This window comes from Oncorhynchus tshawytscha, linkage group LG11 (assembly GCF_018296145.1).
Source record: "Oncorhynchus tshawytscha isolate Ot180627B linkage group LG11, Otsh_v2.0, whole genome shotgun sequence".
Classification (NCBI taxonomy): Eukaryota; Metazoa; Chordata; class Actinopteri; order Salmoniformes; family Salmonidae; genus Oncorhynchus; species Oncorhynchus tshawytscha.
The window spans coordinates 44,945,125-44,962,067 of NC_056439.1; the positions used below are offsets into that span (position 1 = coordinate 44,945,125).

The 16,943-nt window shown below is 41.0% G+C and overlaps 1 protein-coding gene across 1 annotated transcript in view; it reads left to right on the forward strand.

Annotated features, from left to right (window-relative positions):
- htr1d (5-hydroxytryptamine (serotonin) receptor 1D, G protein-coupled) overlaps positions 1 to 14,688 on the forward strand; it is a 30,555-nt gene extending 15,867 nt beyond the window's left edge. Inside the window, exon 2 of the mRNA XM_024438016.1 lies at positions 12,022 to 14,688. Coding sequence (XP_024293784.1) covers positions 12,998 to 14,158 — 1,161 coding nt within the window. The 5' untranslated portion in view covers positions 12,022 to 12,997 and the 3' untranslated portion in view covers positions 14,159 to 14,688. The remainder of the gene's footprint in view (positions 1 to 12,021) is intronic.
- Positions 14,689 to 16,943: the final 2,255 nt, after the last annotated feature.

The following is a 16,943-nucleotide window of genomic DNA, read 5'->3' on the forward strand; positions in this document are numbered from 1 at the left end:
GTAGACCATACTGTAGTAGACTATACTGTAGTTGTCTAAACTATACTGTAGTAGACCATACTGTAGTAGACTATACTGTAGTTGTCTAAACTATACTGTAGTAGTTTTTTCTATAGTAGGCTATAGTAGACATTACTATACTGTAGTATGGTATTCTGTAGAAGGCTATACTGTAGTAGGCTATATTGCAATAGACTATACTGCTGCAGACTACTGTAGTTAAATATATTATCTTATTCTATACTACAGTAGACTGTGCTGTAGTAGACTATACAGTGGTAGAAGATATCATACTGCAGTATATTAGTAGTTCCATAGTGTAGTATATTGTACTATAGCAGGCTATAATGTACTAGACAATGCTGTAGTAGGCTATTCTGTAGAAGGCTATATTGTAGTAGTCTATACTGTAGTGGACTATACTATACTTTGGTAGACTATACTGTAGTAAGCTAAAATGTAGTTGACGATACCATACTGTAGTAGATTATACTATCGTAGACTATAGTGTATTAGACTGTAGTGTAGTAGATTATACCGTACTATAGTATATTATACTGTTGTAGACTATACTGTTGTAGACGGTAGTGTATTCAATTACAATGTAGTAGACTATACTGTTGGTGACTATACTGTAGTTTAAAATACTATAGTATTCTATACTGCAGTAGACTTTTCTGTAGTAGACTATACAGTAGTAGACTATACTATAATTCAGTAGACTATACTGTAGTAGAATATACTGTGGTAGAAGACACCATACAGTAGTAAATTGTACAATAGTCGGCTATGCTGTGGTAAACTATACTGTAGCAGACTATTTTACTGTTGTAAACTATACTGTGGTAGGCTATAATGTAGAAGGCTAAACTGTTGTGGACTAAACTGTTGTAGGCTATACTGTAGTAGAATATACTGTCGTAGACTATACTGTGGTAGACTATAGTGTAGTAGGCCATTCTGTAGTAGGCTATACTATAGTAGACTTACTACACTTTAGCTGATTATACTGTAGTAGGCTATACTGTAGTATGCTGTACTGTAGTAAACTATACTATACAGTGGTATATTATACCATAATAGGCTATATTGTAGTATATTATACTGTAGTAGGTTATGATGTAGTAGTTCTTCAATGCAGTATACTTAAATGTAGTAGCCTATTCTGAAATGAATATACTGTCTTAGACTATAGTAGTATACTGTAGTGGACTATACCATAGTATACTATACTAAAGTAGGCTATAATGTGGTAGACTGTACTGTAGTAGGCTATACTGTAGTATACTATACTGTAGTAGGTTATACTGTGTTAGACTATACTTCCGTAGACTATACTGTAGCAGTCTATATTGTAGTGGACTATACCATACTGTGGTTGATTATACTATAGTAGACTGTAGTGTAATAGACTATAATGTAGTAGATTGTTTGTAGATTTTACTGTACTTTTGTGTACTATACTATGTTGTAGTAGATCATGCTGTAGTAGACTATACTATAGTAGACAATACTATTCTGTAGTATAGTTTACTGTTGTAAACTATACTGTGGTAGGCTGTAATTTAGAAGACTAAACTGTCGTAGACTATACTGTAGTAGAATATACTGCCGTAGACTATACTGGTAGACTCTACTGTAATAGGCTATACTGTAGCAGACTTTATTGTTGTAGATTATACTGTAGTAGACTATACTGTCGTAGACTATTTTGTAGTAGACTTTACTGCAGTAGACTATTCTGTAGTAGGCTATTCTGTAGTATGCTATACTATGTAGACTTACTACACTTTAGCTGATTATACTGTAGTAGAATATACTGTCGTAGACTATACTGTGGTAGACTATAGGGCCATTCTGTAGTAGGCTATACTATGTAGACTTACTACACTTTAGCTGATTATACTGTAGTAGGCTATACTGTAGTATGCTGTACTATAGTAGACTATATACAGTGGTATATTATACCGTAATAGGCTATACTGTAGTATATTATACTGTAGTGGGCTATAATCTAGTAGGCTACACTGTAGTATACTTAACTGTAGTAGCCTATATTGTAATGAATATAGACTATACTGTAGTAGACTATACTGTAGTAGGCTATACCATAGTATATTATACTATAGTAAGCTATAATGTAGTAGACTGTACTGTAGTAGGCTATACTGTAGTATACTATACTCTAGTAGGTTATACTGTTTTAGACTATACTTCTGTAGACTATACTGTAGCAGTCTATATTGTAGTGGACTATACCATACTGTGGTGGATTATACTATCGTACACTGTAGTGTAATAGCCTATAATGTAGTAGACTGTTAGTAGATTATACTGTACTAGACTATACCTTTGCAGACTATATTGTATAAGATTATACTGTAGTAGATGATACTGTAGTACACTATACTGTATTTGAATATGCTGTAGTAGGCTATACTGCAGTAGACTATATAGTAGTATAATATCCTATTATTCAGTAGGCTAAACTGTAGTTTGATTATATTTTTAACTATTTTAAACAATACTGCAGTAGACTATACTATACTGTAGTAGATTATACTGTAGTAGACTATAATGCAGTAGTGTATTCTGTAGTAGATTATACTCTAGTAGGCTGTACTATACTGTAGTGTATTATACTGTATTAGGCTATACTGTAGTGTGCTGTACTGTAGTAGATTATTCTGTTTTAGGATATACTGTAGTATGCAATCATGTGGTATACTTAACTGTAGTAGGCTATACTGTGGTAAAATATGCTGTAGTAGACTATACTGTAGTAGGCTATACTATATTATATTATACTATATTAGGTTATGCTGTAGTAAACTCTACTGTAGTAGACTATACTATTCTTCAGTAGACCATACTGTAATAGGCTATACTGATGAAGACAATACCATACTGTAGTAGATTATACTGTACTGTAGTATATTATACTGTAGTAGACTATACTGTAGTTGTCCATACTGTAGTAGACTATACTGTAGTAGATTATATCGTAGTAGGCTATACTGTAGTATGCTAAACTGTTGTAGTCTATATTAAAGTAGAATATACTGTAGCAAACTATTCTATGGTAGACTATACTGTAGTAGGTTATACTATGGAGTTTTATACTATACAGTAGTAGGCTATACTGTAGTATACTATACTGTGGTAGGTTATACTGTAGTAGACTATACTTCCGTAGAATACTGTAGTAGGCTATATTGTCATAGACTATACCATACTGTGGTGGATTATTCTATAGTAGGCTATGGTGTATTAGACTATAGTAGAGTAGACTTTACCATGCTATAGTAGATTATACTGTAGTAGACTATACCGTATTAGACTATGGTGTATTAGATTTTACTGTAGCAGTCTATACTGTAGTATACTATACTGTGGTAGACTATACTGTGGTAGACTGTACAGTAGTAGAATATACTATACTGTAGTAGATTATACTATAGTAGACAATACTGTACTGTAGTAAACTATACTATTCTGTAGCCGATTATACTGTCGTAGACTATACTGTTGTAGGCTATACTGTAGTAGACTATACCATACTGTAGTAGATTACACTATACTATATTAGACTATACTGTAGTAGACTATGGTGTAGTAGAATATATTGTAGTAGACTAAACTCTAGTAGGCTATAATGCGGTAGACTATACAGGAGTAGACTATACTATACTGTAGTAGACTATAGTTTATTAGATTATACTACTGTAGACTATACTGTAGTAGACTATAATATACTGTCGTAGAGTTTCTGTAGTAGGCTATACTGAAGTAGGCTATACTATACTGAGGTATATTATACTGTAATAGGGTATACTGTAGAATGCTATATTGTCGTAGACTAAGCTGTAGTAGGCTATATTGTTGTAGAATATTCTGTGCTGGGCCGTACGCACTACCCTCTGTAGTGCCTTGCGGTCAGAGGCCAAACAATTGCCGTACCATGCAGTGATGCAACCAGTCAGGATGCTCTCCATGTTGCAGCTGCAGAACCTTTTGAGGATCTCAGGACCCATGCCAAATCTTTTTAGTTTCCTGAGGGGAAATAGGCTTTGTCATGCCCTCTTCAGTGTCTTGGTTTGTTTGGACAATTCTAGTTTGTTGTTGATGTGGACACCAAGGAACTTGAAGCTCTCAACCTGCTCCACTATAGCCCCTTCGATGAGAATGGCACCACCCGGCCAGGTCTCTGACCTCCTCCCTATAGGCTGTCTCGTTTTCGGTGATCAGGCCTACCACTGTTGTGTCGTCTGCAAACTTAATGATGGTGTTGGAGTCGCGCCTGGCCATGCAGTCGTGGATGAACAGGGAGTACAGGAGGGGACTGAGCATGCACCCCTGGGGGGCTCCAGTGTTGAGGATCAGCGAGGCAGATGTGTTGCTACCCTCATCATATTGTAGTAGAATATACTATAGTAGACTAATCTGTCATCTACTATACTATGCTGTAATAGATTATACTGTAGTAGGCTATACTGTAGTAGAATATACTGTAGTAGACTATACTGTAGTAGACCATACTGTAGTAGAATATACTGTAGTAGGCTGTACTATACTGTTGTAGATTATACTATAGTAGGCTATTGTAGTCTATACTATACTACAGTATTTAATACTGTAGTAGACTATACTGTAGTATACTATAGTGTATTAGACTATAGTGTAGTGGACTATACCATACTATAGTAGATTATACTGTGGTAGACTATACTAAACTGTATTGGACTATACTGTGGTAGACTATACTATACTTCAGTAGACTATACTGCAGTAGGCTATACTGTAGTAGAATATACTGTAGTAAACTATACTGTAGTAGGCTAGTTTATGGTAGACTATTCTGTGGTAGGCCATACCGTATTAGACTATACTATAGTAGACTTTTCTGTAGTAGACTGTACTATAGTAGATTATACTGTAGAAGGATATACTGCAGTATACTATACTGTTGTAGATTATACTGCAGTAGACTATACTGCAGTAGACTATACTGTAGTAAATTATACTGTAGTAGGCCATACTGTAGTAGACTATACTGTAGTAGATTATACTGTAGTAGGCTATGCTGCTGTAGACTATACTGTAGTAGACTATACTGCAGTAGAATATACTGTAGTAGACTACACTGTAGCAAACTATTCTGCAGTAGGCTAGACTACAGTGGACTATACTGCTGTAGACGATACTGTAGACCTGACAAGACTAAAGGACGGAGCTACCATCTTTAGTTGTAACCAATCACAGCTCAGAAGTCAGTGTTTTTATAGGTGACCGGCTAGGTAGGGATTTAAGTCTTTTGCAACATCATGACGCTTAATAATATCATAATTGTTTTCTCTGCAAAGCTCCTGTGAATCATGCTAATAACTTTATTCCATTATTTAAACTCCTCACAATCAAGGCAAAATGTAGGTTACCTAACTCATTGCACATCATGGCAACAGTGGGATGATAGCTTTGTAAGTGCTAGGTTTAAGCCTCACCCACACAACTGAACCAAATTAAAACCTTGTACCTTTAGACCTGAGCCCTATTCTCCACATGGAAATTCTCTGCCCTCTAAATCCTTTAAATCCCTCTCAGTCACCGTTAATATTGGTTATTGCGGTCTGTCTGGCCCCTAAAGCTCTCCGCTAAATGAATTACAGTGGAATCTCATCTCTCCAGATAAACTGTGCCCTGCCTTTGCTTCTGTTAGACGGGGCTTTATTTAGTTTGCCGGAGTAATTGAAAAGAGCAGAAAGCAACGTCCCTCCTAGATGTATCATAAGGCACTACACCACGAAGACTGTCTCTATCTCACTCTGGCACAATGGAATCTTTGGCAGCGCCAGAGTCTCCATTTTTCCTCTGCCTTGTCTCGTGGTGACTGAGAATTTATACGTCCAGCTCAATTGGTAGTAAATTGAGTTTAGACACCTTGAGAATTGATTGTATCTCTGATACAGGACATTTTCTTGTTGTTCTTTCACCCTCTGTACATAATCAAACAATATATATTTATATTTACAATATATCAATATTTACAATATATAAAAGTATAAAGCAAATACCCTCTAAAGCAAAAGATATTATATGCCTCGTTGTAATTACTTAAAACTCTTCCGTGTCTATTTTGTCTGTGAAATGTCACATCACTTTGCATATGGGGAAAGACACCCATAGTTCAAAGTGTAACATAGCGTTTTTTTGGAGCGTGCATTGATTTGAATCAGATCTCCATCTACACGTCCTCTCTGAAGTACAGCAGCCAACTTCCTCCTCAGACTCATTGGCATCTCCATCTACACGTCCTGTCACGCCCTGACCAGTTTTTCTATGGTATAGTAGGTCAGGGCGTGACTGGGAGGTATTCTAGTTATTATTTTCTATTTGGGGTTCTAGACCCTTCCTTGGCGACAGACGGAAGGAGATAATGGAGGACAGCGATGACGACAGGGTTCGCCCAAGGACAACCCCAAGTTTTTTTTGTGGGGGGGGGGGGCACATGGAGCTAGCGGCTGAGCAGAGGGAAGAGCCAGAGACTGTCAGGGAGGCAATGCCGAAGTTGGGAGAGAGTGAGATGAGAGAGATGTTGTGCAAGTGTGTTCTGCTCAACATCCGACCAGAGGATCCGGTTAGCAGTCTGGTGCAACCTGTGCCGGTTCCACGCTTCTGGCCTCAAGTGCGCCTCTCCAGTCCGGTACGTCATGTGTCTCCTCCTCGCACTCTCCCTGAAGTGCGTGTCCCCAGTCCGGTACGTCCAGTGCCTGCTCCTCGCACTCTCCCTCAAGTGCACCTTCCCAGTCAGGTATGTCCTGTGCCTGTGCCCCGCACTCGCCCTGAAGTGCGTGTCACCAGTCTGGCACCACCTGTGCCGGCTCCACGCACTAGGCCTCCAGTGCGCCTTCCCAGTCCGGTGCGTCCTGTGCCTGCTCCTCGCACTCGCCCTGAGGTGCGTGTCACCAGTCCGGTGCCACCTGTGCCAGCCCCACGCATCAGCTGGAGCCTTCCCCTGCGCCGATGCCCAGTCTAAGCACGGCGTCCTGTACAGCTCCAAGGCCAGAGTCTTCTTCTGCGTTGGTGCCCAGTCCAGGCACAGCGTCCAGTCCTGCTCCATGGCAGGAGCCTTCCTCTGCACTGATGTCCAGTCCAGATCTGGTGTCCAGTCCCGCGCCATGGCAGGAGCCTTCCTTGACAACGAGGACCAGTCCAGTCCAGGCACTGTGTTCAGCCCGGGTCTATGGCTAGATCCATGAGCTGAGCGGGTTCTTCGTCCAGCACCAGAGCCGCCCCCGGTGCTGGTGGATCCACGCAATGAGCGGTTTCTTTGTCCCGCACCAGAGCCGCCACCGATACTAATCACGCCCCCCTACCCTCCCCATTTGGTTTCAGGCTTTGCGCACCTTTGGGGGCAGGCGGGGTACTGTCACGCCCTGACCATAGAGAGCCTTTGTTTTTCAATTGTATAGTAGGTCAGGGCGTGACTGGGGGGTATTCTAGTTATTCTTTTCTATGTGGGGTTCTAGTTTAGTTTTTCTATGTTCTAGGTGTTTGGTATGATTCTCAATTAGAGGCAGCTGGCTATTGTTGTCTCTAATTGGGGATCATATTTAAGTAGCATTTTTTCCACCTGTGTTTTATGGGATATTGTTTTGAGTTAGTGTATGTTACACCTCTTTGTTACAGTTCGTTGTTTGTTTCATTCTATCTTTGTTGTTTTGCGCGTTCGAATAAATAATATGTGAAAAACATATCGCGCTGCAGCTTGGTCCGATAATTATTACGACGAACGTGACACGTCCTCTCTGAAGTACGGCAGGCAACTTCCTCCTCAGACTCATTGTTATCTCCATCTACACGTTCTCTCTGAAGTACGGCAGCCAACTTCTCTGACTTGCTAGAAATGTATGCTAAGACTATTTATTCCCACACACCTACGCTTCTGGCAAACAGCAAAAGGCAAAGGATCTCTGCAAATGAATCCAAAATGCTTGTTATTTTGTCACACTATTATAAAACCGTAATCTCCTCTACTGGCTACTTGTCAATCACCACTATTCTGCAAATGGAGGTGACTTACTGTGTCATATCAGGATGAAACATGCACAGTTCAATCTCCCTGGGCTGTCATTTGGTACTGTGCAGGGATGTGCAACTGTGAAACGACAGGAGTAGACATACCCTAGCACTCATTCAGCACTCTAATTAAACAATCTGTCAGTGCCAAATCTCAACCACCTCATCAGTGAAGTTCCGTTCCTTATTTTCAGCCACGTTTCAAAGCTTGTGGGGTCACAGAAACATGAAATTCTTTCTGGAAATAAACAACATGAAAAACTATAACCTTTGAGTTATCACACGTGACTTGTTAATCCTAGCCTGTGACATTCATTTGATATTTCAAATCCCTCTCGTTCTTGTGATGAATGACTTTTGTTTTGTAGCCATATTGTTTTCTTTCAAAACCCACCAAATTAGAAGTATCCATTTTGCAGCTGTGTTATTTCAGGCATATTTGTATTTGTATTTATTAAGGATCCCCATTGGCAGCAGCTACTCTTCTTGGGGTCCAGCAACATTAAGACAGTTATATACAGTTTAAAATATTACATGACATTAAATTTCACAACACTTTACCCAGTAGATTTAGTGTGTTCCCTCAGGCCACTACTCCACTATCACATATTTACAATACAACTTCCATGTCTACGTGTGTAGAGTGTGTGTCTTATCATGTGTGCCTCTTTACAGTCCCTGAGGTTCCATAAGGTGTTTTTTAATCTGTTTTTTAAAATGCGATTCTACTGCTTGCATCAGTTACCTGATGTGGAAAGAGTTTGATGTAGACATGGCTCTATGTAGTATACTGTGTGCCTCCAATAGTCTTTTCTTGACTTGAGGATTGAGAGGAGACCTTTGGTGGCATGTCTTGTGGGGTACATATGGGTGTCTGAGCTTAGTGCTAGTAGTAAAACAGACACCTCGGTGCATTAAGCATGTCAACACATTTTACAAAAACAAGTAATGAGGAAGTTTATCTCTCCTCAACTTTGAGCCATGAGAGATGTACATGCATATTATTAATGTTAGCTCTCCGTGTACATTTAAGGGGCAGCCATGCTGCCCTGTTCTGAGCCAATTGTAATTTTCTGAGGTTCCTCTTTGTGGCACTTGACCACAAGACTGAACAGTAGTCCAGGTGCGACAAAACAAGAGCCTGTACAACCTGCCTTGTTGATAGTGTTGTAAAAAGGCAGAGCAGCACTTTATTATGGACAGACTTCTCCCCATCTTAGCTACTGCTGTATCAACATGTTTTGATCATGACAGTTTACAATGTTACTCCAAGCATTTTAGTCACCTCAACTTGCTCAATTTCCACATTATTAATTATCAGATTTAGTAGAGGTTTATGGTTTAGTGAATGATTTGACCCAAATACAATGCTTTTGGTTTTTGAAATATTTAGGACTAAGTTATTCCTTGCCACCCATTCTGAAACTAACTGCAGCTCTTTGTTAAGTGTTGCAGTGATTTAATTTGTGGTAGTAGTTGACATGTATAGTGTTGAGTCATCCGCATACATAGCCACACTGGCTTTACTGAAGGCCAGTGGCATGTCATTAGTAAAGATTGAAAAAAGTAAGGGGCCTAGACAGTTGCCCTGAGGAATTCCAGATTCTACCTGGATTATGTTGGAGCTGCTTCCATTAAAGAACACCCTCTGGGGTCTGTTAGACAGAACCCAGAGGGTGTTCTTTAATGGAAGTCTCTCCAACATAATCCACAATATAGCAGTGGGTGTAAAGCCATAATACATACGTTTTTCCATCAGCAGAATATGATCAATAATGTCAAAAGTCGCATTGAAGTCTGTAAATCATACATTTCTCTCAGCCAATCATCAGTCATTTGTGTAAGTGCTGTGCTTGTTGATTGTCCTCCCCTATAAGCATGCTGAAAGTCTGTTGTTAATTTGTTTACAGTAAAATAGCATTGTATCTGTTAAAACAATTTTTTTCCCAAAAGTTTACTTAAGGTTGGTAACAGGCTGATTGGTCGGCGATTTGAGCCAGTAAAGGGGGTTTACTATTCTTGGATAGCGGAATTACTTTTGCTTCCCTCCAGGCCTGAGGGCACACACTTTCTAGTGGGCTTAGATTGAAGATATGGCAAACAGGAGTGGCAATATCGTCCGCTATTATCCTTAGTAGTTTTCCATCCAAGTTGTCAAATCCCGGGGGCTTGTCATTTTGATAGACAACAATCATTTTTCCACTTCTTCCACACTCACTTTACGGAATTAATTTGATCACTTGTACTTGGATGTGTAGTGTCAGCGTTTGTTGCTGGCATGTCATGCCTAAATTTGCTAATCTTTCCATTTAAAAAATCATTAAAGTAATTGGGAATATAAGTGGGTTTTATGATGAATGAGCCATCTGATTCAATGAATGATGGAGCTGAGTTAGCCTTTTTGCACAAAATTTAATTTAAGGTGCTCCAAAGCTTTTTACTATCATTCTTTATCTCATTTATCTTTGCTTCATAGCGTAGTTTCTTATTATTTTTATTCTGTTTAGTCACATGATTTCTCAATATGCAGTACGTTTGCCAATCGTTTGTGCAGCCAGACTTATTTGACGTTCCTTTTGCCTCATCCCTCTAAACTAAAGAATTTCTCAATTCCTCATCAATCCACGGGGATTTAACAGTTTTTACAGTAATATTCTTAATGGGTGCATGCTTATTAGTAATTGGAATAAGGAATTTCATAAATGTGCCAAGTACAGCGTCTGGTTGCTCCTCATTACCCACCACAGACCAACAAATATTCTTTACATCAACAACATAGTAATCACTACAAAATGTATTGTATGACCTCACCATGTTTTCAATGATCAGCATGTATAGGGTCTGACGGGTTGTGTTCACCTGAGAGACCCGGATTAAATGGTGTCATGTCATCAACCTGTCAGTTCTAATCCCTCATGCTTCCTAGTGGTTTCCTCTATTGGAGCCTTTATGAGACAGGCACTTAGTGGCATGTTGCCCTGTGTCAGCGGCAGTGGCTATTTCATTTATATTACATTTTAAAATTTGAATCAAATAATCCATGTATTAAAATGCTCTTGGATATGCAAAACAATCTAAGGACTTGGCATATCTGTTGTTAAATGTCAAAATGATATCCAGATGTAAACAAATCCTATATTTTCCCCCCATGGATTACCACAGCAGGGGGATTTTGTGTCCTGCTGAGTGCTTTCTCCTTCTGGGGTTCCCTCATTCAAAGCAAAGATTGTTGAGGGAGTGAGGAGTCTTAATATTTTTTTTCTGTCATTTGTGGTTCCCTCAGCCAATGTCTTGACATATAGATCCTCATTACAGAGAATAATGGATTAACCTTGTGACTTTATGTGTGCCAATAATTACGTTTCGCAATGTAAGGTACAGGTGTACTGAGAGTAGTATGATATTTGCTGCTCCTCCCCCTCAATAACTCATTTTCTAATAACTGGTAGTTGTGGACTTGGCCGGCACATTACCATTACCTTAGGTACGATGCCTGTGATGCCCCAGTATTGAGCAGAGTGATCATCGTTGTGCTGTAGGCGGTATACTACTGTATAGGTGTAGTGCGTTCCACGTATCATATCATGTATACCATAACCTGTCCCCATCCTGTGCCTGTAAGAGCAATCAGTGGTTCTTTTGAAACGATAATCAGAAATGTGCTACAGGTCCATCAATTTGCATTTCATTATGATATAGGCATATACGAGATGCCCTTCACATTACAGCCCCGTTCCAAAGAAATTAGGGTATAGGGATGTAGGTGGTAGAAATATGTCTCATGGCATGAGATTGCAGAGATGTCGAGGTCACGTATTGTTAATTCATACGTGTATCACTGCATGTAGGATACTTTTCGTAGGTGGGATTGTTGGCGGTTTGAAAAGGTGACTCGTATGTATTTCTAATGCACACAATTTCTGTCTCTCTCTTTCCTCTTCTTAGGTTGTCATGCTGTTATAGAAGCCTGGAATAAGCTGTGCAGTACTATTCCCCTCTGGACCTCAAACCTGAATGCTTAACTGACCAACAAAGCTTTGACAGGAAAAAAGTTAACACACACTGGAAATCAATACAACACATGCTGTGCTTCGTCTCACTGGGAGTCTGCAAACGCCTTGGCCTTTATCTCATTGAGTTGCGAATTTCTAAGGCAGAGACAAAAACATATGGCATGAAGAAGGGATATTGACTTGTTGTCCATGACTGGACCGGTTGAAAAGGACTCCCCACCTGATGTGGATCATGTTAACATTCTAGCTCACGCTCAACATCAACATGGCTTGACCGCCCAGGCTTTGACTCTGAAACCAAATTAAATAACCCCTGGTTCAGCTTTAAACTAGGACTGAGCGAGCCATCCCTGTGTATTACTATCATCTCTGAGTGTGGACTCACTGAGGGTTATTGAAGAGGATGAGACCATGAAAGCAGCAGTTGATAGGGAGCCGTGGTCTGGGGTGTTGTGCTCGGCCTGGCTGGAGTGGAGATAAGAGCTTGGGCGAGCGAGAAAGCAGAGGTTTGATGAGACCAGAGCAGAATACAAATCAGCGTCTGCCGTCCCTCCGCCGGACTTCAGCGTCAAACCAATATTAGTGTGTCTACTGAATTAATAATACCAACAGTTGTGCATTGAAAGGTACGAGTATAACCAAAATCTATAATATGAAACTAAATAGCAATCATCACTTTTGAGACGATCAAAACGGAGATAAGCAAATAACCCAGTGTGTCTTCAAGACTGAAATAAGGGATAAAGGATCCATCACGTCCCATGGATACGTGTGACAACCAAAAGTGACATCCATCGATGCAGGCCTCTTTACCATGCGGAGAAGACAACGTGAAGCGTAGGCTCTGATCGATTGAGGTGATGTGCCTCATCTAGACCTGGAACAAAGGGTTACAGGGGAACGGCGAGATGGATCAGGATAATAGCTCCGTTGATTCAATCTTCACCAATGCCACAGAGAGCCCCAAAACTTCAGAGGCACACTGGGACGAGGCCATTCTCCTAGGTCTGCAGATCTCCCTGTCGGCCATCCTGGCCATCATCACCCTGGCCACCGTACTGTCCAACGCCTTTGTTATTGCCACCATCTTCCTGACCCGGAAGCTGCACACGCCAGCCAATTTTCTGATCGGTTCGCTAGCCGTGACAGACCTGCTGGTGTCCATCCTGGTCATGCCTATCAGCATCGTGTACACTGTGAGTAAGACCTGGTCCCTGGGGCAGATCGTCTGCGACATCTGGCTGTCATCAGATATCACCTTTTGCACCGCCTCCATCCTGCACCTGTGTGTCATCGCGCTGGACCGCTACTGGGCCATCACTGATGCCCTGGAGTACTCCAAGCGTCGGACGATGCGTCGAGCGGGCCTGATGATAGCGGTGGTGTGGGTGATCTCCATCTCTATCTCCATACCGCCGCTCTTCTGGAGGCAGGCCAAGGCCAACGAGGAAGTGATGGAGTGCCTGGTAAACACGGACCAGATCTCCTACACGCTCTACTCCACCTTTGGGGCCTTCTACGTGCCCACCGTGCTGCTGATCATCCTCTATGGCCGGATCTACGTGGCCGCCCGCTCGCGCATCTTCAAGACTCCGGTGTCGTCCGGCAAGCGTTTCACTACGGCCCATCTCATCCAGACGTCAGCCGGCTCCTCCCTCTGCTCCATCAATTCTTCCGCCTCCAACCAGGAAAGCCACCTGCAAGCTGGAGGGGGAACCAGCGTGGGTGGAGGAGGAGGCAGAGGTGGGTCGCCTCTCTTCAATAGCGTGAAGGTGAAGCTGGCAGACAGTGTGCTGGAGAGGAAGCGTCTGTGCGCCGCCCGGGAGAAGAAGGCCACCAAGACGCTGGGCATCATCCTGGGAGCCTTCATCGTGTGCTGGCTGCCTTTCTTTGTGGGTACCCTGGTACTGGCCATCTGCAAAGAATGCTGGTTCCACCCAGTGCTCTTCGATGTGTTCACCTGGCTTGGCTACCTGAACTCGCTCATCAATCCCGTCATCTACACCGCCTTCAATGACGAGTTCAAACTGGCCTTCCACAAACTCATCAAGTTCAAGAGATGCTACTGAGGGAATGCGAGGATTGAACATTCAAAATTTAAATCCATAACCTATTCTCTTGCCTTACTTAGTAAATACCGGTATGATAATATAGGGCCTATTCATAGAAACACTGTACTGTTGCATTAGTTCATGTTGTAAACACACATGCTCATTGTGTTTGGTCTCTGTACATTTTTCTGTACATTGGAACTTCATTGACCGGCTTATGAGGTGCCACAGCTCTTTCAGATATTTCCTTAATACAGATGTTTGCATGAATTTCTAAAAGAAGAGAGAGTAAAACATATTCAGACTACAAAACTAATTATAAATGAGGGTTTGGGTTTGTATATTACATACCTCAAAAGAACAGACTTATCATACAATGAGACAAATGAATGAGACTACGCAGTATGAGACTGGGATCTCCTTTGGATGGTAGACATGAGGGGATTGATCCATGGATTATAACTGAGAAGCGGATTATAAACCCCCATCGTACTGGAAAAGCCATAGCATGTTGTCACAGAAATGTCACATTACAGAGGCTCATCGTCCATAACACGTCTGTGGTACAGTACAATAGAGAAATATATAAAGATGAAGTCTGATGCTCTTTATGTGTATGCGTTTGTTTCTGTGTGGAGGAGTTGTCACTTTGCTCTAGGTGTGAGGGTGTGTGCGTGTGGGGGGGAGGGTTGGGGTCCGTATTGAGTGTGTCAAGAACTGTAATGATGCTGGGTTTTTCACGCTCAACAGTTTCCTGTGTGTAACAAGAATAGTCCACCAACCAAAGGATATCCAGCCAACTTGACACAAATGTGGGAAACGTTGGAGTCAACATGTGGCAGCATCCCTATGGAATGCCTTGCAGATTCCATGCCCCAACGAATAGAGGCTGTTTTGAAGGCAATAGGGGGTGCAACTCAATATTAGGAAGGTGTTCCTAATGTTTTGTACACATAGTGTACATTTTTTAAATAATACTATCTTTGAGAACTAACAATCTAACTAACACAAGCGAGACAGTCACAGAGAATCAAACATTCCCAAAACCAATCATTCAGTACACAGACCCATTGTTTCAGTTATAATGTTTGAGCATAGGAACACCGCATTAGCGATGACAAAATGCATAGAATTGCAGGAAATTCGCTTTAAACTCCAAGATGGTCTCTCAGCTTCATGCCAAACTGTGTGTAGAACTAGAAAATATATTCAAACTGCAATATTTTCTCTCAGCTCAATGGAAAAATAGCCCAAAACTGCTTTACAACTGCAAAATTGTCTCTCCAACTGTGGGAAGGTCAAAATTATGAAACGGTCTACAAAATGTATTAATTTTAAAATGTTGATTACTTCTACTTGCCATTATCAACTAACCTGATGATAAGATGATATATTTTTTTGCTAAGATATGATGAGGGAGTCCCTGGGCAAGAAAAGTACAACAAAAAAACCTGCTCTAAGAGGCTGACTTCTCTGTGTAGAACACAGCATTTACCTTCGGATTGAACCTAAAAATGAATTATGGCCTCTTTCCAGTCAACATATTAATCTGCATGAGCTATTGTGAAGTTGTCATAAGGAATCATTGATTCAACATGCAGGCTGTCTAGAACACATTTGTCAAATGCCTTAGTGAAGAGGATTACAAATATGACATAGGATTGTTTCCATTGAGGCTTGGTCATGTGTACAGCTACTGTTTCTGTGGTGTTAAAAACATCAGTGAGGGAAAGAGTTTATCATCATTCCTCCAATTTGTCTCCTACAAAAAAATAGGCCTAAGCAATTCAAATATTGAACTGTCCTTCCCCATAAGAGAAAATGGTACTACTAGTATAGTACATGGGGTAACTGGTGACAGCTTAGGTCAAGTGACCTTTGTCAGCCTTGCCGTATCTTTCACATCTTTTCCTGACACCCTGGTTTGTGTTTATTATGACTGAAACTTGCCAGTAAACAACACTGTCAGAGTCATGACATGCTCACGTGGGGTGGAAAAGGTCAGAAACGAGGTGATAAAGCGAACCGTGTCAGAAAGTTAGAATCATACTGAGAAGTGTCACATAGAGAGTGGAATTCAATCTTATTTGTCAGGTGGCAAAATGTTCAATTAGATTGTGAGCAAGAAAGAAAACCCTAGAAGCTCTGTTGCTAGAGATTGGCACTTGCAACACCAGGGTTGTGGGTTCAATTCCCATGGTGGACCGGTACAAAAATGTATGCACTCATTGCTCTGGATAAGAGCATCTGCTAAATGACAAACATTTAAGACTGTGCTGCAAATGGTATGGTTACACAATATTATGTGTTCCTAACTTTGCTGTGAGAATCTCTGTGTGCTCATTTTGGGAAAGTACATGGTGTGCAGATATGTTGTTTGGAAGCACCTTTAGATAAAGCACTTTAGCTGCTACAGCCCTGCACACGCATCCGAGCAGAGCCTACTGTAGTCAGACCTAATGCACCTCCATCTGTGCCTGCCATCAATTCTTCATGCTTTCCCGCCAAGTTTCTTTCCCAAAAAATGTACCTTGCTTCATGATACCTATGTGCTTCTTACATGGTTTGACCACGAGTGTCACAAGTGTCAAAAGGGGATACTCAGACCATCATGACTGACCAAGACCCAACCATGAGGAAGACTGGACCAGATGTGGGTAACCACTTACTGACAATTCATTATTTACGTTCAATTTATTTTTGTCAATGTTGGCGAATGACACAACTGCTGCATGTCTGGCTATTTATGTTGACCTGCTATAAAAAAAAGAAGTAAATTGATGGAATTAAACCTGCCAACAGC